The 25,274-nt window shown below is 51.0% G+C and overlaps 1 protein-coding gene across 1 annotated transcript in view; it reads left to right on the top strand.

Annotated features, from left to right (window-relative positions):
• The window catches only part of MTBP (MDM2 binding protein), a 182,245-nt gene that overhangs the window by 38,999 nt on the left and 117,972 nt on the right, over positions 1-25,274 (top strand). Inside the window, exons 9-10 of the mRNA XM_075352905.1 lie at positions 18,535-18,629; positions 20,443-20,515. Coding sequence (XP_075209020.1) covers positions 18,535-18,629; positions 20,443-20,515 — 168 coding nt within the window. The remainder of the gene's footprint in view (positions 1-18,534; positions 18,630-20,442; positions 20,516-25,274) is intronic.

The raw sequence follows: 25,274 nt of genomic DNA, 5'->3' as shown, positions 1-25,274 counted from the left end.
GCGGCACACGCAGTCGGCAAGCCTTCCAGGAAGTTCGTCGGATTCTGCTGTGGGTGGAAACCACAGCCTCCACCATCTCCGCAGTTCACATCCCGGGCGTAGAAAACTGGGAAGCAGACTTTCTCAGTCGCCAGGGCATGGACGCAGGGGAATGGTCTCTTCACCAGGACGTGTTTCAAGAGATCTGTTGCCGCTGGGGGAAGCCGGACGTCGACCTAATGGTGTCCCGGCACAACAACAAGGTCCCGGCATTCATGGCACGGTCTCAAGATCACAGAGCTCTGGCGGCGGACGCATTAGTGCAGGATTGGTCGCAGTTTCGGCTGCCTTTTGTATTTCCTCCTCTGGCACTGCTGCCCAGAGTATTACGCAAGATCAGGTCCGAATGCCGCCGCGCCATCCTCATCGCCCCAGACTGGCCGAGGAGGTCGTGGTACCCGGATCTGTGGCATCTCACGGTGGGTCAACCGTGGGCACTACCAGACCGTCCAGACTTACTGTCTCAAGGGCCATTTTTCCATCTGAATTCTGCGGCCCTCAACCTGACTGTGTGGCCATTGAGTCCTGGATCCTAGCGTCTTCAGGATTATCTCAAGAAGTCATTGCCACTATGAGACAGGCCAGGAAACCAACGTCCGCCAAGATCTACCACAGGACGTGGAGGATCTTCTTATCCTGGTGCTCTGATCAGGGTTTTACTCCCTGGCCATTTGCCTTGTCCACTTTTCTGTCCTTCCTTCAATCCGGAATGGAAAAGGGTTTGTCTCTCGGCTCTCTTAAGGGACAAGTCTCGGCGCTCTCTGTGTTCTTTCAAAAGCGTCTAGCCAGGCTTCCGCAGGTCCGCACGTTCCTGCAGGGGGTTTGTCACATTGTCCCTCCTTACAAGCGCCCGTTAGAACCCTGGGATCTGAACAAGGTGCTAACGGCTCTTCAGAAACCACCTTGCGAGCCAATGAGAGATATTTCTCTTTCACGCCTTTCACAGAAGATGGTCTTCCTAGTGGCAGTCACATCACTTCGGAGAGTGTCTGAGCTAGCTGCACTGTCATGCAAAGCCCCCTTCCTGGTGTTTCACCAGGACAAGGTGGTTCTGCGTCCGGTTCCGGAATTTCTCCCTAAGGTGGTATCCCCTTTTCATCTCAATCAGGATATCTCCTTACCTTCTTTTTGTCCTCATCCAGTTCACCAATGTGAAAAGGATTTGCACTTGTTAGATCTTGTGAGAGCACTTAGACTCTACATTTCTCGTACGGCGCCCCTGCGCCGCTCGGATGCGCTCTTTGTCCTTGTCGCTGGCCAGCGTAAAGGGTCGCAGGCTTCCAAGTCAACCTTGGCTCGGTGGATTAAGGAACCAATTCTTGAAGCTTACCGTTCTTCGGGGCTTCCGGTTCCTTCAGGGCTGAAAGCCCATTCTACCAGAGCTGTGGGTGTGTCCTGGGCATTGCGGCACCAGGCTACGGCTCAGCAGGTGTGTCAGGCGGCTACCTGGTCGAGTCTGCACACTTTCACGAAACACTATCAGGTGCATACCTACGCTTCGGCAGATGCCAGCCTAGGTAGGCAAGTCCTTCAGGCGGCGGTAGCCCACCTGTAGGAAGGGGCCGTTTTACGGCTCTATTACCGAGGTATTCTTTTACCCACCCAGGGACTGCTTTTGGACGTCCCAATTGTCTGGGTCTCCCAATGGAGCGACAAAGAAGGGAATTTTGTTTACTTACCGTAAATTCCTTTTCTTCTAGCTCCAATTGGGAGACCCAGCACCCGCCCCTGTTCCCTTCGGGCTTTTGTTCTTTTGTGTACACATGTTGTTCATGTTGAATTGTTCTTTGGTTCATGGTCTTAGTTCTCCGAACATCATCCTTCGGATTGAATTTACCTTAGACCAATTTATAAGTTTCCTCCTTCCTGCTTTGGCACCAAAACTGAGGGGCCCGTGATGCACGGGAGGGTGTATAGGCAGAGGGGAGGGGTTACACTTTTTAAAGTGTAATACTTTGTGTGGCCTCCGGAGGCAGAAGCTATACACCCAATTGTCTGGGTCTCCCAATTGGAGCTAGAAGAAAAGGAATTTACGGTAAGTAAACAAAATTCCCTTCTTTTGGTGTTTCACCAAGACAAGGTGGTTCTTCGTCCGACTCCGGACTTTCTCCCTAAGGTGGTGTCTTCTTTCCACCTTAACCAGGACATTTCATTGCCTTCTCTTTGTCCGGCCCCTGTGCATCGCTTTGAGAAGGCGTTGCATTCCTTAGATTTGGTGCGGGCGCTCCGAATCTATGTGTCACGCACCGCCGTTTTTAGGCGGTGCACCTCTCTTTTTGTGCTAACCACTGGTCAGCGCAAGGGTCTCGCTGCTTCTAAACCGACCCTAGCTCGTTGGATCAGGTCGGCTATCACCGATGCCTACCAGTGTTCTCAGGTGCCTCCCCCGCCGGGGATTAAGGCGCACTCGACCAGAGCTGTCGGTGCCTCCTGGGCTTTCAGGCACCAGGCTACGGCTCAGCAGGTTTGTCAGGCTGCCACTTGGTCCAGTCTGCACACTTTTTCGAAGCACTACCAAGTGCATGCTCATGCTTCGGCAGATGCGAGCTTGGGCAGACGCATTCTTCAGGCGGCTGTCGCCCATTTGTGAAGTTAGGTTTTGCCTACTTCTCAGTTTGGTTTATTTCCCACCCATGGACTGCTTTGGAACGTCCCATGGTTTGGGTCTCCCATAAGGAACGATAAAGAAAAAGAGAATTTTGTTTACTTACCGTAAATTCTTTTTCTTATAGTTCCGACATGGGAGACCCAGCACCCTCCCTGTTGCCTGTTGGCAGTTTTTTGTTCCGTGTGTTTTCACCGGCTGTTGTTAGTAGACAGAGTTCCGGTCTTTCCGAGTTTTACTCTATCTCTACTTGTGGGTGGATGTCCTCCTTCAGCTTTTGCACTGAACTGGTTAGATTGTCATCCAGGGGGTGTATATAGCCCGGAGGGAGGAGCTACACGTTTGAGTGTAGTACTTTGTGTGTCCTCCGGAGGCAGAAGCTATACACCCATGGTTTGGGTCTCCCATGTCGGAACTATAAGAAAAAGAATTTACGGTAAGTAAACAAAATTCTCTTTATTATAAGCCATGTGCTGAACAGATCAGATTAGTTGTTTACAGTCTATATATTAGGACTATTCTACTGTTGGAGCCCGTGAGTTCACAAGCAAAAATGGCTCTCCTTCTGCCCAGCTCGTATCACCAGTGTCCCTGACTGGATGACTACAGTTCCCGGAAGCCCCTGATCTTCTCTTCTTTGCATATATTCACCAGTAACAGGAGACACGTGTAAAGCATCACATTAAAATTGTAAATGTAAAATTCTCCAGTCACACGCAGCACTGTGCAGCATGTGGTAGGTGCTGGGAATGTAATCCGTAGGAAGGAGAACGGGTTGGGTTGGACACAGCACCAACAAATTAGTAAAGAAATCAAATACAGTGGAACCTCGGTTAACGAGTAACTTGGTGTGCGAGTATTTCACTATACGAGCAAAGCTTGCTGTAAATTTGTAACTCTGTTTACGAGCAATGCTTTGCCGTACGAGCAAAATTCTCACCGCACACACTTCCGGGTCCGTACATTCACCGCGCTCTGACCCGCTCTTGCAGTCCGTACAAACACACACATGCACACACACACATATGCTCACCTTGCCTTCTGTTCCCTCACTGGCCTCCTGGTTGTTGTAGTTCACCTGTACAGGATGTGTATCAGGTAACAATCCCAACGATGGAGGAACTTCCACTGTCAGCCGCTACTCAAAAGCAGCGCACTGGCTGATCAGAGGCAAGCGGCTCCTGCCTTTGACGTGAGCGCTCTGGCAGCGGAAGCTCTAGCATCAGTCGCAATGGTTACTGGATACACATCCTATACCGGCGAACTACAAGAACCAGGAGGCCGGCGAGGGAACGGAATGGAAGGTAAGGTGAGCATATGTGTTTGTGTGCGTGTAATGGCACAGTAGGGGACCAGGATGAGACATTGAACAAGTTGTGGAATGAATTGTCTGAGCTTCCCTTATCACCTATGGGAAATTTCTTTGTCGCTCCATTGGGAGACCCAGACAATTGGGTGTATAGCTTCTGCCTCTGGAGGCCACACAAAGTGTTACACTTTAAAAAGTGTAACCCCTCCCCTCTGCCTATACACCCTCCCGTGGACCACGGGCTACTCAGTTTTATGCTTTGTGTGGAAGGAGGCACACATCCACTCATGCATTCTCATATTAGTTATGTCGGTTGGAAGAAAAGAGGGCTCCCACGGGGTCCCCGGCATGTTCCCTTCTCACCCCACTACGTCGGCGGTGTTGTTAAGGTTGAAGTACCCATTGCGGGTACAGAGGCTGGAGCCACATGCCGTCTCCTTCACCATCCCTTATGCGGCTCTGGGAGAAGTGGGATCCTGAGCGGTAATCCATTTACTGGGACCGTGCTCCATCCGCAGCCCCTGAGGGAACCTGTCAGACCGGAGCCTCTTCAACCTCAGGGACCGGGCCCTGCATCTTAAAGGTACTCCGTGTCCCCATAGGGGACTGTGCAGGGAGCGCACCTTCTTCCCGGAAGCCGCGGCAGTTGCTGAATTGAGGAGGCCGGTGGACTTCCGCGCCGACCGTGCCTGCTTGTCGGGCGCGGCCTCAAATTTAGTCCCCGGCTTCACCGCGGCCTAGTCGCGAAAATCCCGGGCCTGCCTGTCAGGGGTAAGGGCAGGATTACCGACATGACGTCGGATGTGAGGGCTGGAGCATCCTGCATGTTTTCCTCCCCCCTCATTGACCACTGTGGGGACCCAGATTCCCGCACTTTTCTGGCGCCGCCCACGTCCCCACTCCTCCCCTGAGAGCTCCGGCAGCCATTTTCTGGCATTCTGCCGGTGGAGGCTTCTCAGTGAACAGCTCTGCAGCTCCGGGGGATCCACGGCAGGGAATCTGGAGGACACACTCCGCTCGTTAGCGGTCGGTAAGCCACACCGGTCACCCGGTGCTGGTCCCCCCTAGGGTGCCGGAATAGAATAGATATATATATAATAGATATATATATCTGTTCGGTCAGGTTATATACCCCTGTCCCATATACCCTCAGTGGTCACTCTCCTAGGAGACAACAGCATGTCGTCCACAAGGAGCAAAGCTGCTAAGGCACAGGTTTTTTTCGCGGCCTGTACCTCTTGTGGGGCTATGTTACCTGCGGTTCCACCTACCCTCACTGTGAGCAATGCTCGACTCCTGCCTCGCTTGCTCAGCCGGAGCCTCGGGCACTGGTGGGCCTCTCGGCTCGTGTAGACCCCCCTGCTCCCCCTGAGCAGGCTGCAGGGACAGAGTTGGCCTCTTTTGCTGAGAAACTTTCACAGTCTCTTTCTCAATCCATTGCACTGTCTATGGATAAATGGTCTTCTAAACTCCTTGAGGCATTGCAGTCCAGACCGGACCTTCCACAGGCCCCGGCCCCTGTTAGCTCGTCTCCCCCAGGCCCCTCTCGGTCCGCGCCGCAGCGCGCTCCCAGGTTGGCCCCTCGGTCTCAGGCGGAGGACTCCTGCCCGGACCGCAGTCCTAGACCGGCTAAGCGGTCTCGCTGGGACTCTTCCCCGACTTCCTCTCGCTGTTCGGGGTCCCAGCTTGAGGACTCTCTGGAAGACGAGGCGGACGTGGCAGCTCAGGGCTCTGACCCTGACGTCGCCCTTAACCTTGATACACCTGAGGGGGACGCCTTAGTAAATGATCTAATCTCGTCCATCAACCAGGTGTTGGATCTCTCTCCCCCGCCTCCTACTGTAGAGGAGTCTGTGTCTCAGCAGGAGAAACACCAGTTTCGGTTCCCCAAACATACGTTTTTTGATCATTCTAACTTCAGGGATGCTGTCCAGAAGCCCAGAGCGGTCCCGGACAAGCGCTTTGCTAAACGTCTCACTCAAGTCACGCCCGCAAAAGGCCGCAGGAGGCACTGCCTCCAAGACGGCCTCCTCATGACTCTCGGCCTCCCCTAGCCGCATCCTCGGTCGGTGGCAAGCTCTCCCGCTTTGGCGACGCCTGGTGGCCACATGTTCAGGACCGATGGGTGAGAGACATTCTGTCTCATGGTTACAGGATAGAGTTCAGCTCTCGTCCTGCGGCTCGTTTCTTCAGACAATATCCTGGAGATAAGGGCAGTATATCTAGCCCTATTGGCTTTTCATCGGTGGCTGGAGGGCAGGCAGATCCGTATCCAGTCGGACAACGCCACTGCCGTCGCCTACATCAACCACCAAGGCGGCACTCGCAGTCATCTAGCCTTCCAGGAAGTCCGGCGGATTCTGCAGTGGGTGGAAGCCACAGGCTCCACCATCTCCGCAGTTCACATCCCGGGCGTAGAAAACTGGGAAGCAGATTTTCTCAGTCGTCAGGGCATGGACGCGGGGGAATGGTCTCTGCACCCAGAAGTGTTTCGAGAGAACTGTCGCCGCTGGGGAACACCGGACGTCGATCTCATGGCGTCACGGCACAACAACAAGGTCCCGGCATTCATGGCACGGTCTCAAGATCACAGAGCAAGAAGGCCTGCGGAGACACCATCACGTGTTTCTCAACGCTGGCAAAAAACTAGCCAGGTCTTTCACCGGAAAGGAACAACCACGGGAAGGGCAGTCTCCAGTCAAGGAGACCACCTATGCCAAACATGGTATCCATCCACAGACAGCCGTTTCGGGGTATTTGCCCCTCATCAGTGTGGAGTAGGAATCTGGCTAGTGGGACATTGCCTAGTAAAAGACTATGTGAGCAAGGATGGTTGACCTTAGGGAGATCAACATCCACCACTGCGGAGACACCATCACGTGTTTCTCAACGCAGTGATTCTAGAGCAATGCCCCCTGGGAAATATTCAAAGCAAGAAGGCCTGCGGAGACACCATCACGTGTTTCTCAACGCTGGCAAAAAACTAGCCAGGTCTTTCACCGGAAAGGAACAACCACGGGAAGGGCAGTCTCCAGTCAAGGAGACCACCTATGCCAAACATGGTATCCATCCACAGACAGCCGTTTCGGGGTATTTGCCCCTCATCAGTGTGGAGTAGGAATCTGGCTAGTGGGACATTGCCTAGTAAAAGACTATGTGAGCAAGGATGGTTGACCTTAGGGAGATCAACATCCACCACTGCGGAGACACCATCACGTGTTTCTCAACGCAGTGATTCTAGAGCAATGCCCCCTGGGAAATATTCAAAGCAAGAAGGCCTGCGGAGACACCATCACGTGTTTCTCAACGCTGGCAAAAAACTAGCCAGGTCTTTCACCGGAAAGGAACAACCACGGGAAGGGCAGTCTCCAGTCAAGGAGACCACCTATGCCAAACATGGTATCCATCCACAGACAGCCGTTTCGGGGTATTTGCCCCTCATCAGTGTGGAGTAGGAATCTGGCTAGTGGGACATTGCCTAGTAAAAGACTATGTGAGCAAGGATGGTTGACCTTAGGGAGATCAACATCCACCACTGCGGAGACACCATCACGTGTTTCTCAACGCAGTGATTCTAGAGCAATGCCCCCTGGGAAATATTCAAAGCAAGAAGGCCTGCGGAGACACCATCACGTGTTTCTCAACGCTGGCAAAAAACTAGCCAGGTCTTTCACCGGAAAGGAACAACCACGGGAAGGGCAGTCTCCAGTCAAGGAGACCACCTATGCCAAACATGGTATCCATCCACAGACAGCCGTTTCGGGGTATTTGCCCCTCATCAGTGTGGAGTAGGAATCTGGCTAGTGGGACATTGCCTAGTAAAAGACTATGTGAGCAAGGATGGTTGACCTTAGGGAGATCAACATCCACCACTGCGGAGACACCATCACGTGTTTCTCAACGCAGTGATTCTAGAGCAATGCCCCCTGGGAAATATTCAAAGCAAGAAGGCCTGCGGAGACACCATCACGTGTTTCTCAACGCTGGCAAAAAACTAGCCAGGTCTTTCACCGGAAAGGAACAACCACGGGAAGGGCAGTCTCCAGTCAAGGAGACCACCTATGCCAAACATGGTATCCATCCACAGACAGCCGTTTCGGGGTATTTGCCCCTCATCAGTGTGGAGTAGGAATCTGGCTAGTGGGACATTGCCTAGTAAAAGACTATGTGAGCAAGGATGGTTGACCTTAGGGAGATCAACATCCACCACTGCGGAGACACCATCACGTGTTTCTCAACGCAGTGATTCTAGAGCAATGCCCCCTGGGAAATATTCAAAGCAAGAAGGCCTGCGGAGACACCATCACGTGTTTCTCAACGCTGGCAAAAAACTAGCCAGGTCTTTCACCGGAAAGGAACAACCACGGGAAGGGCAGTCTCCAGTCAAGGAGACCACCTATGCCAAACATGGTATCCATCCACAGACAGCCGTTTCGGGGTATTTGCCCCTCATCAGTGTGGAGTAGGAATCTGGCTAGTGGGACATTGCCTAGTAAAAGACTATGTGAGCAAGGATGGTTGACCTTAGGGAGATCAACATCCACCACTGCGGAGACACCATCACGTGTTTCTCAACGCAGTGATTCTAGAGCAATGCCCCCTGGGAAATATTCAAAGCAAGAAGGCCTGCGGAGACACCATCACGTGTTTCTCAACGCTGGCAAAAAACTAGCCAGGTCTTTCACCGGAAAGGAACAACCACGGGAAGGGCAGTCTCCAGTCAAGGAGACCACCTATGCCAAACATGGTATCCATCCACAGACAGCCGTTTCGGGGTATTTGCCCCTCATCAGTGTGGAGTAGGAATCTGGCTAGTGGGACATTGCCTAGTAAAAGACTATGTGAGCAAGGATGGTTGACCTTAGGGAGATCAACATCCACCACTGCGGAGACACAATCACGTGTTTCTCAACGCAGTGATTCTAGAGCAATGCCCCCTGGGAAATATTCAAAGCAAGAAGGCCTGCGGAGACACCATCACGTGTTTCTCAACGCTGGCAAAAAACTAGCCAGGTCTTTCACCGGAAAGGAACAACCACGGGAAGGGCAGTCTCCAGTCAAGGAGACCACCTATGCCAAACATGGTATCCATCCACAGACAGCCGTTTCGGGGTATTTGCCCCTCATCAGTGTGGAGTAGGAATCTGGCTAGTGGGACATTGCCTAGTAAAAGACTATGTGAGCAAGGATGGTTGACCTTAGGGAGATCAACATCCACCACTGCGGAGACACCATCACGTGTTTCTCAACGCAGTGATTCTAGAGCAATGCCCCCTGGGAAATATTCAAAGCAAGAAGGCCTGCGGAGACACCATCACGTGTTTCTCAACGCTGGCAAAAAACTAGCCAGGTCTTTCACCGGAAAGGAACAACCACGGGAAGGGCAGTCTCCAGTCAAGGAGACCACCTATGCCAAACATGGTATCCATCCACAGACAGCCGTTTCGGGGTATTTGCCCCTCATCAGTGTGGAGTAGGAATCTGGCTAGTGGGACATTGCCTAGTAAAAGACTATGTGAGCAAGGATGGTTGACCTTAGGGAGATCAACATCCACCACTGCGGAGACACCATCACGTGTTTCTCAACGCAGTGATTCTAGAGCAATGCCCCCTGGGAAATATTCAAAGCAAGAAGGCCTGCGGAGACACCATCACGTGTTTCTCAACGCTGGCAGCGTTGAGAAACACGTGATGGTGTCTCCGCAGGCCTTCTTGCTTTGAATATTTCCCAGGGGGCATTGCTCTAGAATCACTGCGTTGAGAAACACGTGATGGTGTCTCCGCAGTGGTGGATGTTGATCTCCTTAAGGTCAACCATCCTTGCTCTCAAGATCACAGAGCTCTGGCGGCGGACGCGTTAGTCCAGGATTGGTCGCAGTTTCGACTGCCTTATGTGTTTCCCCCTCTGGCGATGCTGCCCAGAGTACTACGCAAGATCAGGTCCGACTGCCGTCGCACCATTCTCGTCGCTCCCGACTGGCCGAGGCGGTCGTGGTATCCGGATCTGTGGCATCTCACGGTGGGTCAACCGTGGGCGCTTCCAGACTGCCCAGACTTGCTGTCACAAGGCCCGTTTTTCCATCTGAATTCTGTGGCCCTCAACCTGACTGTGTGGCCATTGAGTCCTGGCTCCTAGCGTCTTCAGGGTTATCTCAGGATGTCATTGCCACCATGAGACAGGCCAGGAAGCCAACGTCCGCCAAGATCTATTACAGATCTTGGCAAATCTTCCTATCCTGGTGCTCTGATAACGGTTTTCTTCCATGGCCGTTTGCCTTACCCACATTCCTTTCATTCCTTCAATCTGGAGTGGTCAAGGGTTTGTCCCTTGGCTCTATCAAGGGCCAAGTGTCGGCGCTCTCCGTGTTTTTTCAAAAGCGTCTAGCCAGGCTTCCGCAGGTCCGCACGTTCCTGCAGGGGGTCTGCCACATAGTTCCACCTTACAAACGTCCGTTGGAACCGTGGGACCTTAACAAGGTCCTGACGGCTCTTCAAAAGCCGCCTTTTGAGCCACTGCGGGATGTCTCTCTATCACGTCTTACGCAGAAGGTGGCCTTCCTAGTGGCAGTCACGTCTCTTCGGAGAGTGTCTGAGCTTGCAGCGCTGTCATGCAAAGCCCCCTTCCTGGTTCTTCACCAGGATAAGGTGGTTCTCCGTCCGGTCCCGGAATTTCTCCCTAAGGTGGTATCCCCTTTTCATCTAAATCAGGATATCTCCTTGCCTTCCTTTTGCCCTAATCCAATTCACCAGTGTGAAAAGGATTTGCACTCATTAGATCTAGTGAGAGCACTCCGGTTCTACGTGTCTCGCACGGCGCCCCTGCGCCGTTCAGATGCGCTCTTTGTCCTTGTCGCTGGCCAGCGTAAGGGCTCTCAGGCCTCCAAGTCAACCTTGGCTCGGTGGATCAAGGAACCGATTCTCGAGGCCTACCGTTCTTCTGGGCTTCCGCTTCCTTCAGGGTTGAAAGCCCATTCTACCAGAGCCGTGGGTGCGTCCTGGGCTTTGCGGCACCGGGCGACGGCTCAGCAGGTGTGTCAGGCAGCTACGTGGTCTAGCCTGCACACTTTCACGAAGCACTATCAAGTGCATACCTATGCGTCGGCTGACGCCAGTCTAGGTAGGCGAGTCCTCCAGGCGGCGGTTACCCACCTGTAAGAGGGGGCCGTTTTTTGGCTCTTTCGATTGAGGTATTCTTTTACCCACCCAGGGACTGCTCTTGGACGTCCCAATTGTCTGGGTCTTCCAATGGAGCGACAAAGAAAAAGGGAATTTTGTTTACTTACCGTAAATTCCTTTTCTTCTAGCTCCTATTGGGAGACCCAGCACCCGCCCCTGTACCCTTCGGGCTGTTTGTTCTTTTGTGTACACATGTTGTTCATGTTGAATTGTTCTTTTTGTTCATGGTCTTCAGTTCTCCGAACATCCTTCGGATTGAATTTACCCTAGACCAATTTATAAGTTTTCTCCTTCCTGCTTTTGCACCAAAACTGAGGAGCCCGTGGTCCACGGGAGGGTGTATAGGCAGAGGGGAGGGGTTACACTTTTTAAAGTGTAATACTTTGTGTGGCCTCCGGAGGCAGAAGCTATACACCCAATTGTCTGGGTCTCCCAATAGGAGCTAGAAGAAAAGGAATTTACGGTAAGTAAACAAAATTCCCTTTTTTTTTTTTTTGTCAAAAGTCTAATACCTTCCTAACATCAGAAAATAATAAGCCATGTGCTGAACAGATCAGATTAGTTGTTTACAGTCTGTATATTAGGACTATTCTGCTGTTGGAGCCCGTGAGTTCACAAGCAAAAATGTCTCTCCTTCTGCCCAGCTCGTATCACCAGTGTCCCTGACTGGGTGACTACAGTTCCCGGAAGCCCCTGATCTTCTCTTCTTTGCATATATTCACCAGTAACAGGAGACACGTGTAATGCATCACATTAAAATTGTAAATGTAAAATTCTCCAGTCACACGCAGTACTGTGCAGCATGTGGTAGGTGCTGGGAATGTAATCCGTAGGAAGGAGAACGGGTTGGGTTGGACACAGCACCAACAAATTAGTAAAGAAATCAAATACAGTGGAACCTTGGTTTACGAGTAACTTGGTGTGCGAGTATTTCACTATACGAGCAAAGATTGCTGTAAATTTGTAACTCTGTTTACGAGCAATGCTTTGCCGTACGAGCAAAATTCTCACCGCACACACTTCCGGGTCCGTACATCCACTGCGCTCTGACCCGCTCTTGCAGTCCGCACAAAACACACACATGCACACACACACACATATTATGCTCACCTTGCCTTCTGTTCCCTCACCGGCCTCCTGGTTGTTGTAGTTCACCTGTACAGGATGTGTATCAGGTAACAATCCCAACGATGGAGGAACTTCCACTGTCAGCCGCTACTGAAAGGCAGCGCACTGGCTGATCAGAGGCAAGCGGCTCCTGCCTTTGACGTGAGCGCGCTGGCAGCGGAAGCTCTAGCATCGGTCACGATGGTTACTGGATACACATCCTATACCGGCGAACTACAAGAACCAGGAGGCCGGCGAGGGAATGGAAGGTAAGGTGAGCTGTGTGTGTGTGTGTGTGTGTGTGTGTGTGTGTGTGTGTGTGTGTGTGTGTAATGGCACAATAGGGGACCAGGATGAGACATTGAACAAGTTGTGGAACGAATTGTTTGAGCTTCCATTATTTCCTATGGGAGATCTTGCTTTGCTAGACGAGTGACTTGGTTTACAAGCACAGTCCCAGGACGGATTGTTCTCGTTAATTAAGATTCCACTGTATTTATTGAACTACATTAAAATGAAAAATACAAAAAAAGTTGTTAATCGTGTGCATTAGGGCACTAATGCGTTTCTGACTACAAACAAAATATTAAAGCCAGTCCTTGGTCATAGGTAAGTCTGGGAATGTAAAGCCGCGGCCTGTAAGATGCAGTCCTCATTGTATTGGCATATATCGGTCTGTGCCTATGAAAGACACAAGGGCAGGAGACCGGTCGTCACATTGTGAGGCGGAGGATGAGCCTGCTCTGTGTCCACGGGACATGCTCCCCCTTGTGGTGAAGACAGGGAGGTAGTGATGGTGTAGAAGTAGAGACAGTAACTGAGGATGTTTGACCTATGAGTGAAAAACTACTGGAGGACGTGTCCTGTGGCCGCAAAAGGGAAGCGGAGCAATGGGAGTGAGATGTGTGGCAGGAGAAGCCAGGAATAGAGCTTTATTTATTTATTTTTTTTCTCCCCCCTTCAGATTTTGGTGACTGAATATGCTCTATACCTATCTGCTCTATGGAGTACCCCTTTAAAGGGAATCTGTCACAAGGTTTTTGCTTCCCCCATCTGACAGCAGCATAAGGTAGAGACAGAGACCCTGATTCCAGCGATGTGTCACTTACTGGGCTGTATATTGTCATTTTGATTAAAATCCATGTTTTTCCCCCTCGCCCATGACAGCACCACCTGAGATTTCGTGGTCCCAGGGCCTCCTGTACGCATTTCCTCCCCTAGTGCTCCTGCCCTCTGTCCTACGGAAGATCAGGGAAGACTGGGCTACCGTCATTCTCATTGCCCCCTTCTGGCCCAAACAGGCCTGGTTTTATTGGCTTCGGAGTATGTCTCTGGCCGAACCCTGGGTTCTCCCGGACGACCGACCTCTCCTCAGCCAGGGCCTAGTTCATCACCCCCCGGTCCCGGCTCTCCATTTGACGGCCTGGCTTTTGAAAGGCGACTGTTGACTGACAGGGGGTTCTCCCCAGGACTGGTGGATACCCTTCTAGGTAGTAGGAAGCCAGTGACTACGGCCATATATGGGCGGGTGTGGAAACGTTTCCTGCTCCAGACTGGCCTTCGGGCGGCGGACCCTCCACCCATCCCATCCATACTCGAATTCCTCCAGAGAGGGGTGGAGTTGAGTCTCTCCACCAGTACCCTCAAGGTGCAGGTCTCAGCCCTAGGGGCTTTGTTTAATCTCAGCCTCGCACAGGATAGATGGGTGGCTAGTTTTATTTGCTCCTGGGCTAGGGCGGGGCCGACACGTACTCCCTGTGTTCCCCCTTGGAACCTTAACCTTGTCCTGGACGCCCTCACGGAGCCGCCCTTTGAACCCTTGGGGGAGGTTTCCTTGAAGCATTTATCCCTGAAGGTTTTTCTTCTAGTTGCCCTCACGTCGGCTAGGCGGGTGAGCGACCTCCAGGCGTTATCGATTGTTCACCCCTACTTGCAGGTCTTGGGGGATAGAGTAGTGTTACGCACTGATCCGGGTTATCTTCCTAAGGTAGCGAGTCCCTTCCACCATACCCAGGAGATTGTTCTCCCCTCCCTGTGTGATCCCCGGCACAATGCTAAGGAGGCCAGGCTCCACACACTGGGTGTCAGGAGGGCCCTGATCACATACCTCGATATCTCAGGTGGTGCTGTCATGGGATCATGAAAATCCCGTTACCGGTAAGTAACTAAGACTTTCTCTGCTGCAGATCTAGCAGTTATACAGAGCTCATAAATATGCTGGACTACCTGCACCACGCCAAGTAGTCCTGTAATGATAATATACTGCTGATTACACAGTGATTGTATCAAAACTACACTAAGCAGCCCAGTAGGTGAAACATCGCTGACATCAGGGTATCTGTCTCTACATTATGCTGCTCTTGGATAGGGGAACTGAAATCTGGTAACAGATTCCCTTTTAAAGGAGAACCAATGAGAGGCCATATTGGTTCCCTCTAGTCATCTGCTCTATGGCGTGATGGGAGAGCACTCAAACTTGGGGAACGTCTCTTATTTAATACTAGAAGGTGGCCCAATTCTACGCATCGGGTATTCTAGCATTTACGTATTGTGTAGTTAATGTATGATTTTTGTTATATCTATAGATGTTGTTGTGTGTAGTTACCAAGTGTTTGTGTAGGGCGCTGTACATGTTCTGGGTGTTGTCTGGGTGTGGCGGGGGGTGAGAGCGGTGTTGTTTGTGTGTTGCGTTGTTTGTGGAGCGCTGTGTGTCTGTAGCGTGTTGTGTGTGTGTGTGTGTGTGTGTGTGTTGCGTGGTTTGTGTGTGTGGTGTGTTTTGGTGGGAGGTATGTTTTGTGCAATGTGTGTGTTGTGCGGTATGTGCGTATATTTGTGTGTGCCGCGGTGTTTGTGTGTTGGGTGTTGTGTGTGTGTCTGCGGCGTTTGTGTGTGTGGGTGTCTGTGTAGGGCAGTGTTTGTGGTTCCCAGTGTGTGTGTTTGTGTGTGTGGTGTTGTGCAGTGCGTGTGTGTGTGTGTGTGTGTGTGTGTGTGTGTGTGTGTGTGTCCCCATCGTGCTCCATCCCCCATGCTGCGCACTCCCCATCGTGCTCCATCCCCCATGCTGCGCACTCCCAAACGTGCTCCATCCCCCATGCTGCGCACTCCCCATCGTGCTCCATCCCCCATGCTGCGCACCCCCAAACGTGCTCCTTCCCCCATGCTGCGCACTCCCCATCATGCTCCATCCCCCATGCTGCGCACTCCCCATCGTGCTCCATCCCCCATGCTGCGCACCCCCAAACGTGCTCCTTCCCCCATGCTGTGCACTCCCCATCATGCTCCATCCACCATGCTGCGCACTCCCCATCGTGCTCCATCCCCCATGCTGCGCACCCCCCATCGTGCTCCATCCCCCATCCTGCGCACTCCCCATCGTGCTCCACAGTCACACATCAGACAGTATACAGGCACACATCTGATCGCATACACTCACACACACACACCCCACTTCTCCCTGTGCCCACCGGTGGGCGGTCCCAGCAGCTGTGCTGCACGCCGTGCTCCTCTGCCGACACTCACAGATCCGATCGCATGCTCTCACACATCAGAACACACACACACACACACACACACACACACACACACACACACACACACACACACACACACACTGACGATATCGCACATACGCGCTCACACTCCGGAGATATCAACATCCGGAGATACCACATGCTTATGGCCATGTGATCCTCCGGCAGGTCCTGGAAGGTCACTGCACAGTATCGCCGCCGAGAAGCAAGCGATATCACGGGATTGTTTTGAGTATGTGGATGCGATCTGATGTGTGTGTGAGGTGTGTGTGAGAGTGAGTGTGATCTGATGTGTGTGCGTGTGTGTGTGTTCCGCCGCTGCGCGTGCGGGGGGCAGGGCCAGATCGAGTGTGCAATGTGTGAGGGGGGCGTGGCCGAGTTGCCAATGCGTCCATGGGGCCGGGGCGAGAGGCCATTCCGTGTGGGGGGGGGGGGGGAGGGGGGGGGAGGGAGTCTGGGCGAGCGGCCAATCCATGCAGGGGGGCGAAGGCGAGGCGAGCGGCCAATCCGTGCGGGGGGGGGTGGAGCTGAGGCGAGGCGAGCGGCCAATGAGACGCTTGTCGTGGTAAGGACAGAATTTTGGAGCAAGACAGACAGACAGAATAAGGCAATTATATATATTTAGATAAGAAATGTAATTCAGATCAGACATCTCGGAGAACTTGCCACGGATCTTCTGCGCTTGAGGCTGGGACCAATCCTTTTGTCTCACCATGTAATCACAGACAGACATGATGAGATCAGGGCCTTGTGGGGTCATATCCTCTTCCGGGACTCTCTCAACACATTTCCATTAACTGTCTGGCAGGAGCTGTCTAGTAATCATCAGCGCCTGTGATAGTAACTTCCCTACCTGTGTGGAGAACCTGTGTGACGCGCCCCACATAGATCCGTTGCTCCTGTTCTGTATGAGTGACACAGGTCTCCATAGATTTAATATGTAAAAGTCACTAAAGCCTAATTTATCAGGAGCTTATCGGTCGGGCCCCTGGTTGTCAGCGTTTACCGGGAACCCTAAGAAGAAAGTATTTTGGGTTTGGTTTTTTATATTTTTTTTTTTTATTTTTTCTAACTTTTACTCTACAGTAAATTAGGCTCACAGTCTAGATTCCCTGTCAGTATGGTCTTTGGAGTGTAATAAGAAACCGGAGAACCCGGAGGATACACACAAAACACGGGGAGAACATACAGATGCCTTGAAGATGTCCTTCCTTGTATTTGAACCCAGGACCCCAGCGCTGCAAGACTGCTGTGCTAACCACTGAGCCAGTGCGCTGTGCTAACCACTGAGCCAGTGCGCTGTGCTAACCACTGAGCCAGTGCGCTGTGCTAACCACTGAGCCAGTGCGCTGTGCTAACCACTGAGCCAGTGCGCTGTGCTAACCACTGAGCCAGTGCGCTGTGCTAACCACTGAGCCAGTGCGCTGTGCTAACCACTGAGCCAGTGCGCTGTGCTAACCACTGAGCCAGTGCGCTGTGCTAACCACTGAGCCAGTGCGCTGTGCTAACCACTGAGCCAGTGCGCTGTGCTAACCACTGAGCCAGTGCGCTGTGCTAACCACTGAGCCAGTGCGCTGTGCTAACCACTGAGCCAGTGCGCTGTGCTAACCACTGAGCCAGTGCGCTGTGCTAACCACTGAGCCAGTGCGCTGTGCTAACCACTGAGCCAGTGCGCTGTGCTAACCACTGAGCCAGTGCGCTGTGCTAACCACTGAGCCAGTGCGCTGTGCTAACCACTGAGCCAGTGCGCTGTGCTAACCACTGAGCCAGTGCGCTGTGCTAACCACTGAGCCAGTGCGCTGTGCTAACCACTGAGCCAGTGCGCTGTGCTAACCACTGAGCCAGTGCGCTGTGCTAACCACTGAGCCAGTGCGCTGTGCTAACCACTGAGCCAGTGCGCTGTGCTAACCACTGAGCCAGTGCGCTGTGCTAACCACTGAGCCAGTGCGCTGTGCTAACCACTGAGCCAGTGCGCTGTGCTAACCACTGAGCCAGTGCGCTGTGCTAACCACTGAGCCAGTGCGCTGTGCTAACCACTGAGCCAGTGCGCTGTGCTAACCACTGAGCCAGTGCGCTGTGCTAACCACTGAGCCAGTGCGCTGTGCTAACCACTGAGCCAGTGCGCTGTGCTAACCACTGAGCCAGTGCGCTGTGCTAACCACTGAGCCAGTGCGCTGTGCTAACCACTGAGCCAGTGCGCTGTGCTAACCACTGAGCCAGTGCGCTGTGCTAACCACTGAGCCAGTGCGCTGTGCTAACCACTGAGCCAGTGCGCTGTGCTAACCACTGAGCCAGTGCGCTGTGCTAACCACTGAGCCAGTGCGCTGTGCTAACCACTGAGCCAGTGCGCTGTGCTAACCACTGAGCCAGTGCGCTGTGCTAACCACTGAGCCAGTGCGCTGTGCTAACCACTGAGCCAGTGCGCTGTGCTAACCACTGAGCCAGTGCGCGGTGCTAACCACTGAGCCAGTGCGCGGTGCTAACCACTGAGCCAGTGCGCGGTGCTAACCACTGAGCCAAAATACCTCCGATATAAAAAAATCTATAAAGTTTGTTTGTCAATGCACTGACTGCTCAGATTGCACTACAGACAGTGCCGCAGTGTAAAGAATGGTGGAGCAAGAAGAGAGTTACAACCTCTTCTTAGCTTGGTTCATAGCGAACAAAGGTAAATACATAAAAGCTGCAAAAGAAGAGAAATAGCTTCATCTGGTAATGACTTTTTTTTTTTTTTTTTATGTTAACCACTTGTCTTTTTATCTTCCCAGGTTTTCCATTACTACGGATCATCCCTGGAGTTTATACAAATGGTGTCCCTGACGGAGCTTCCTTCATACTTCATATCAAACTGTGCCTTTGAGCTGTATCCTTCTCATGTGCTCCCCTACTGTGACCTACTATTGTATTTTATTATATATATGTGTGTGTGTGTATACGGAAGGGTTCTTATGTGAAATTACTCTATGTAATGATAGAAATAACCTTTTACCTCTTTGTCTGACGTTTCCAGTCTCCTCTTCGTGGTGGCTTCATGATACTCAGTAATACACATATGGGAGCCGCATTGATTTAAATCAGTTAACAAAGATGGGGGGATTAATCTGCATAAAATAAGACCTCTCTTGATAGCGCCTCCTGCTGCAGAGCCCTTCTTCCTGCCAGTCTGTGCTGCCGCAGAGATGTCTCTGATTATATGTCCCCTGCTGCCAGTCCCTGGCCTCAGTGCTATATCCAAACTATAGAGGATGTATCAGACGAGTAAAGGGTCTTTTTATTATTTTTATGCCATTTCTGCCCCCACATAACCTAACTATTCCCTATTTTGAGAACTCCCTTTAACTTCTTCCCACTGACTTTTTAGAGGCGCTTTCATCAGTTGGACCCTGTTATACTAATCTCGTAGAATATTGGCTGCAGAGATACGTAAAATGTAGATTGTAAAATTTTTTATTTTTTAATGTCTTCTCTCCATTGCGGAAAGATCAGTATGTCAGGTTCAAGTGGCCGTTAACAGAGATTTTTCTTTGGGGGTCTGTACTTCTTTCCCCTGCATTAGATTGACCAATTATAAGCTGGGAACAACATACAGGGATAAAAAAAAAGAAAATGCCCTTCTCTCCTAACCGATCTTTACAACAAAGCGGAGTTATGTATCATTACTAACCCTTCATCTCACAATGCTGTCAACTCTCACCCTCCCCCCACACTAACTGCCATGAGATGAAGTGTTTGTAATGATGCATATACTATTCTGCTGGTGCAGTCACTGTGTACATACATTATATTACTGATCCTGTACTGATCCTGAGTTACATCCTGTATTATACTCCAGAGCTGCACTCACTATTCTGCTGGTGCAGTCACTGTGTACATACATTACATTACTGATCCTGTACTGATCCTGAGTTACATCCTGTATCATACTCCAGAGCTGCACTCACTATTCTGCTGGTGCAGTCACTGTGTACATACATTACATTACCTATCCTGGACTGATCCTGAGTTACATCCTGTATTATACTCCAGAGCTGCACTCACTATTCTGCTGGTGCAGTCACTGTACACATACATTACATTACCTATCCTGTACTGATCCTGAGTTACATCCTGTATCATACTCCAGAGCTGCACTCACTATTCTGCTGGTGCAGTCACTGTGTACATACATTACATTACCTATCCTGGACTGATCCTGAGTTACATCCTGTATTATACTCCAGAGCTGCACTCACTATTCTGCTGGTGCAGTCACTGTACACATACATTACATTACCTATCCTGTACTGATCCTGAGTTACATCCTGTATCATACTCCAGAGCTGCACTCACTATTCTGCTGGTGCAGTCACTGTGTACATACATTTCATTACTGATCCTGAGTTACCTCTTGTATTATACTCCAGAGCTGCACTCACTATTCTGCTGGTGCAGTCACTGTAGACATACATCACTTATCCTGTACAGATCCCGAGTTACCTCCTGTATTATACTCCAGAGCTGCACTCACTATTCTGCTGGTGCAGTCACGGTGTACATACATTACTGAAGGGTGAATTATGTGGCTTGTATATATCGAAAGCCTCTTGATAGGTCCCCCATGTAGATCTCATGGTGGCTTTGGAGAAGGGATACTTTTTGTCTTTATTTTTTCTGAGCTTTTCTTTAATGTAATTCAGATGTTTGACAAGAAATTCTCTTAAAGGAAAATCAAAGCTAATGTTGGGTCAGCTGTGCTCCTTTAATGACAAGGTACGGCGTCCGGAGGGATTTCTGCACATTTGTTTGGTAGTTAAAGAACATTGAAAATGAATGGGCTGCGCAGGATTAGAGAAACATGACAGAACAGCGCCACATGTGTTCACAGGTTGTATGTGGTATTGCAGCTCCGTTCCATTCCGGTCTATGGAGCAGATGGTACCAGACACGGCCCAGGGACGGGCTGATCCTGGGAGACGGCAGCCATGGCTTTCTAATCCTGCAGCACCGGAGTTTATCTATATTATGCATGCACTTTGCTGTACCTTGTGCTGAACTTGAGGTTTTGTATTTTTTTTTTGGTTTAGTTTGTGTTTTGAGATTATTGAATGATTGTTGGCTCCAGTCTGGTGACGTCCATGAAGACGCCTTTGAAATCCTGCACGTGCCGTTTCATGACCGGAGAGCGCGCATGCGCAGTGAGCCTGGTGAAGCTGAGGAGTTTACTCCTGGACTCATTGCATGTGATGGAGGAGTTCAGTGCCAGGACTCTATGGGGATTTCAAAGACAACAGCGCTGACGACCCCAAACATATAGTATTTTAAATATACAGTTACTAGACTCGGTTAGACGGGAAGGGGGACAGAAAGTGACAGCTGAGGGACCAGAGACCATCTTAATTGCAGTTTTTGTAGGCCACGAAGATGGTTTCTGACCCCATACATGTCGCCTACATTTCACCTCCCCCGTCTGACCGGGCAAATAAACCCTTTAAGGCCTCTTTCACACGTCTGTGCAAATCATGCATAGTTTCATAGTTTCATAGTTTTTAAGGTTGAAGGGAGACTCTAAGTCTATCTAGTTCAACCCGTAGCCTAACATGTTGATCCAGAGGAAGGCAAAAAAACCCCAATGTGTCAAATAAGCTCCAATGGGGAAAAAAATTCCTTCCTGACTCCACATACGGCAATCAGACTAGTTCCCTGGATCAACACCCTGTCATAAAATCTAATATACATAACTGGTAATATTAAATTTTTCAAGAAAGGCATCCAGGCTCTGCTTAAATGTTAGTAGTGAATCACTCATTACAACATCATACGGCAGAGAGCTCCATAGTCTCACTGCTCGTACAGTAAAGAATCCTCGTCTGTGATTATGATTACACCTTCTTTCCTCAAGACTTAGCGGATGCCCCCTGTTCCAGTCGCAGGCCTAGGTGTAAAGAGATCTTTGGAAAGGTCTCTGTACTGTCCCCTCATATGTTTATACATTGTGATTAGATCCCCCTAAGCCTTTGTTTTTCCTAACTAACTAACCCCAAGTTTAATAACCTGTCTTGGTATTGCAGCCCCCCCCATTCCTCTAATAATCTAGGTCGCTCTTCTATCTACCTGTAAGATTATGCTATTTATAACCTTCTATACTTTTGCTAACAAGAAAAGCATCCATTCCTCTCTTAAATTCATTCAGTGAGTTGGCCATCACTACTTCCTCAGGAAGAGAGTTCCAGAGCCTCACTGCTCTTACCATGAAGAACCCTCTTCTATGCTGATGTAGGAATGTTCTTTCCTCCAATCGAAAAGAATGCCCCCTTGTTCTTGTCATAGTCCTTGGTACAAACAGATCATGGGAGAGATCTCTATATGGCCCTCTGATATAGTTGTACATATTTATTAGGTCTCCCCTAAGTCTTCTCTTTTCTAGAGTAAATAGACCTAATTTTGATAACCTTTCCGTGTATTGTAATGCACCCATTCCATTTATTATTTTAGTAGCCCGCCTCTGAACCCTTTCAAGTTCAGTAATGTCTTTCTTCAGCACCGGCGCCCAAAATTGCACACAATACTCCAAGTGTGGTCTGACGAGTGATTTGTACAGAGGGAGAATGATGTTTTCATCTCGTGCCCCCAGACCTCTTCTAATGCATCCCATCACCCTATTTGCTTTGGTGGCTGCTGCCTGACACTGGGCACTCCAATTTAGATTCTTATTGACTAATATGCCTAAGTCTTTTTCCATGTCTGATTTCCCCAGCAGTTTCCCATTTAGTAAGTAATCGTAGCATCTGTTTCTCCTTCCCATGTGCATAACCTTACACTTATCTGTGTTAAACCTCATTTGCCATTTCTTCAGCGCTCTATTGGGAGACCCAGACGATTGGGGTATAGCTACTGCCTCCGGAGGCCACACAAAGCACTACACTAAAAAGTGCAAGGCCCCTCCCCTTCTGGCTATACCCCCCCGTGGTATCACGGGTTCTCCAGTTTTCAAGCTTTGTGCGAAGGAGGTCAGACATCCATGCATAGCTCCACAGATTTTAGTCAGCAGTAGCTGCTGACTATTTCGGATGGAAGAAAAGAGGGCCCATATAGGGCCCCCAGCATGCTCCCTTCTCACCCGTTGATGGTGTTGTAAGGTTGAGGTACCTATTGCTGGTACGGAGGCTGGAGCCCACATGCTGCTTTCCTTCCACATCCCCCTGGGGGGCTCTGAGGAAGTGGGATCCTGCCGGCCTCAAAGCTCTGACGCCGGGCTCCATCCACAGACCCATTTGAACCTGCTGGATACGGAGCTGGAGTACCGTTCAGGGACATGGCCCTGCACCATTACAGGTACTCTGTGTCCCCGTACACACAGGCACAGCACACTCCAGACTTGCTGGGTGTGCTAGTGCGCCGGGGACAGTAAAGGGTTACAGTCACTGCAGCTTTGCTGAGTGACTTTGTGTATTGGGAACTACCGCGCCGGACGCTCCGGGAGCGGCGGCGCGGCTGGGACTTGTAGTTCGCCGGGGACTGGGCGCCGACCGCGCTTTTACGGCGGCGGCGCTTATAAATCCAGTCCCCGGCTTCTGCGGCCTAGTGCCGCTTCGTTCCCGCCCCCTCCCTGTCACTCAGGGAAGGGGACAGACGCTGAGCAATCAGCAGCGCCGAGGGCTGGAGCCTTATTTACATGCTCCAGCCCTCTCACTGCACACTGTCGGACGCCGGATTCCCGCTCTGACTTGGGGCACGCCCACGGCCCGCCCCTCCTCACACGAGCTGGGGAAGACGCCGGCAGCCATTACTGCAGTCCGAGCTCGGACTTTCGGCAACCAGGCAGGACGGTGGCGACCATACACCCGCTTATAGGCGGGCGGTAAGCGGCACACATAGTGCTGACCCCAATATATACTGCAGTGTGTACATGTGTATTTTAACTGCATAGGTCGCTATATGCCCGCTTGGAGAGCGACACATCAGCAGCAGGAAAGCAGGTGTGCTAAGGCACAGGCTTTCTAGGCTGCTTGTATTGCACGTACTGAAGTGTTCATTTGTGTTTATGCTTGTATGCTATACACTGCACTGTACAGTCGCTAGTCTTAGCTATATTCTCCTGGAATGGCTAGACTACAGCAGCAGAAAACCAAGGGTGCTGGGGCACAGGTTTTTTTCTATGCTGCTTGTATTGCATGGGCTGCAGTGTGCATTTGTACTTGTGCTTGTATGCTATACATTGCACTGTATGGTCACTCTTCTGGGCTATATTCCCCTAGATGACTAGTCTACAGCAGCAGAAGAGCAGAGGTGCCAGGGCACAGGCTTCTATGCTGCTTGTATTGCTTGTGCTGCAGTGTTCATTTGTACTTTATGCTTGTATGCTATACATTGCACTGTACGGTCACCAATCTTGGCTATATACTTCTAGATGGCTAGTCGGCAGCGGCAAAAAAGCAACACAGATTTTCAGTGCTGTTTTTACTACATGGGATGCTGTTCATGACACCGTCCCATTGTGTGCATGCTCCCCTGTAGCACTTCGTCTGCCGGGGTCTCTAGCACTTCGTCTGCCGGGGTCTCTACTAGTCGTGGCCAAAGAAACCACCTGTCATCCCTGTCCAAGGACAGGGACGGAGTTGCAGTTTCGACAGATATATTGTCATAAGATAGAGACTTGCAGTCCAGACAGGCCATGGGCAATCTTCCTGACCAACCTCATTTGGAACGGGGGGGTCCCAGGAGGACTCTCTGTATGATAAGGCAGCTCTCCAGGACTTTGATCCTGACATCGCTATCAATCCGGATACACCGGATGGTAACGCCATACGGAATGATCCTATAGCGTCCATCAATGGAAGGTTGGATCTTTCTCCCTCAGCTCCCCCAGTGGAGGAGTCAGCTTCACAGCAGGAGAAGTCCCTTTTCAGTATCTCAAACGGATATTGAGTATTTTTCTGGCCACGCTGACTTCAGAGAAGCAGTCCAGAAACACCACGCTTACCAGATAAGCGTCTTCTCCAAACGTTTTTAAGATACACGTTATCCCTTTTCCCCTGACGTGGTCAAGCGCTGGACCCAGGGTCCAAAGGTGGATTCTCCAATCTCCAGGCTTGCGTCTAGAGCCATAGTTGCACTGGAGTTGGGGCTTCACTTAAAGATGCCATTCACAGACAGATGGACTCTGGTTGAAATCTGTCTAGGAGGCTATCGGCGTGTCGGTTGCTCCGGCATTCACAGCCGTATAGGCAACCTAACCTTTTCAGCTGTTCTTGCGCAGCTGGCCTTGAGCACATGTACATCTGTACCGCAGAGGCGTCCGTAACTCCGCAATGTCTGCACTGCGACTTACCCTATTAATGCTGTCCTAAAAGTACAGTCGAGGTTTCGGTCCTTCCCAAGCTCGGGCAGGTCCCAATTGTCCTCGTGCAAAAGGGCTACAAAACCTCAGACGGGCTCAGATTCCGGCCGGGCTCAATCACGCCCAAGGAAGGCAGCCGGAGGAACCGCTACCAAGGCGGTCTCCTCATGACTCTCAGCTCTCTCTCTCCGC

Source organism: Anomaloglossus baeobatrachus, chromosome 6, assembly GCF_048569485.1.
Source record: "Anomaloglossus baeobatrachus isolate aAnoBae1 chromosome 6, aAnoBae1.hap1, whole genome shotgun sequence".
In the NCBI taxonomy this organism is placed as follows: domain Eukaryota; kingdom Metazoa; phylum Chordata; class Amphibia; order Anura; family Aromobatidae; genus Anomaloglossus; species Anomaloglossus baeobatrachus.
This window is presented reverse-complemented; position numbering and strand designations above follow the sequence as displayed.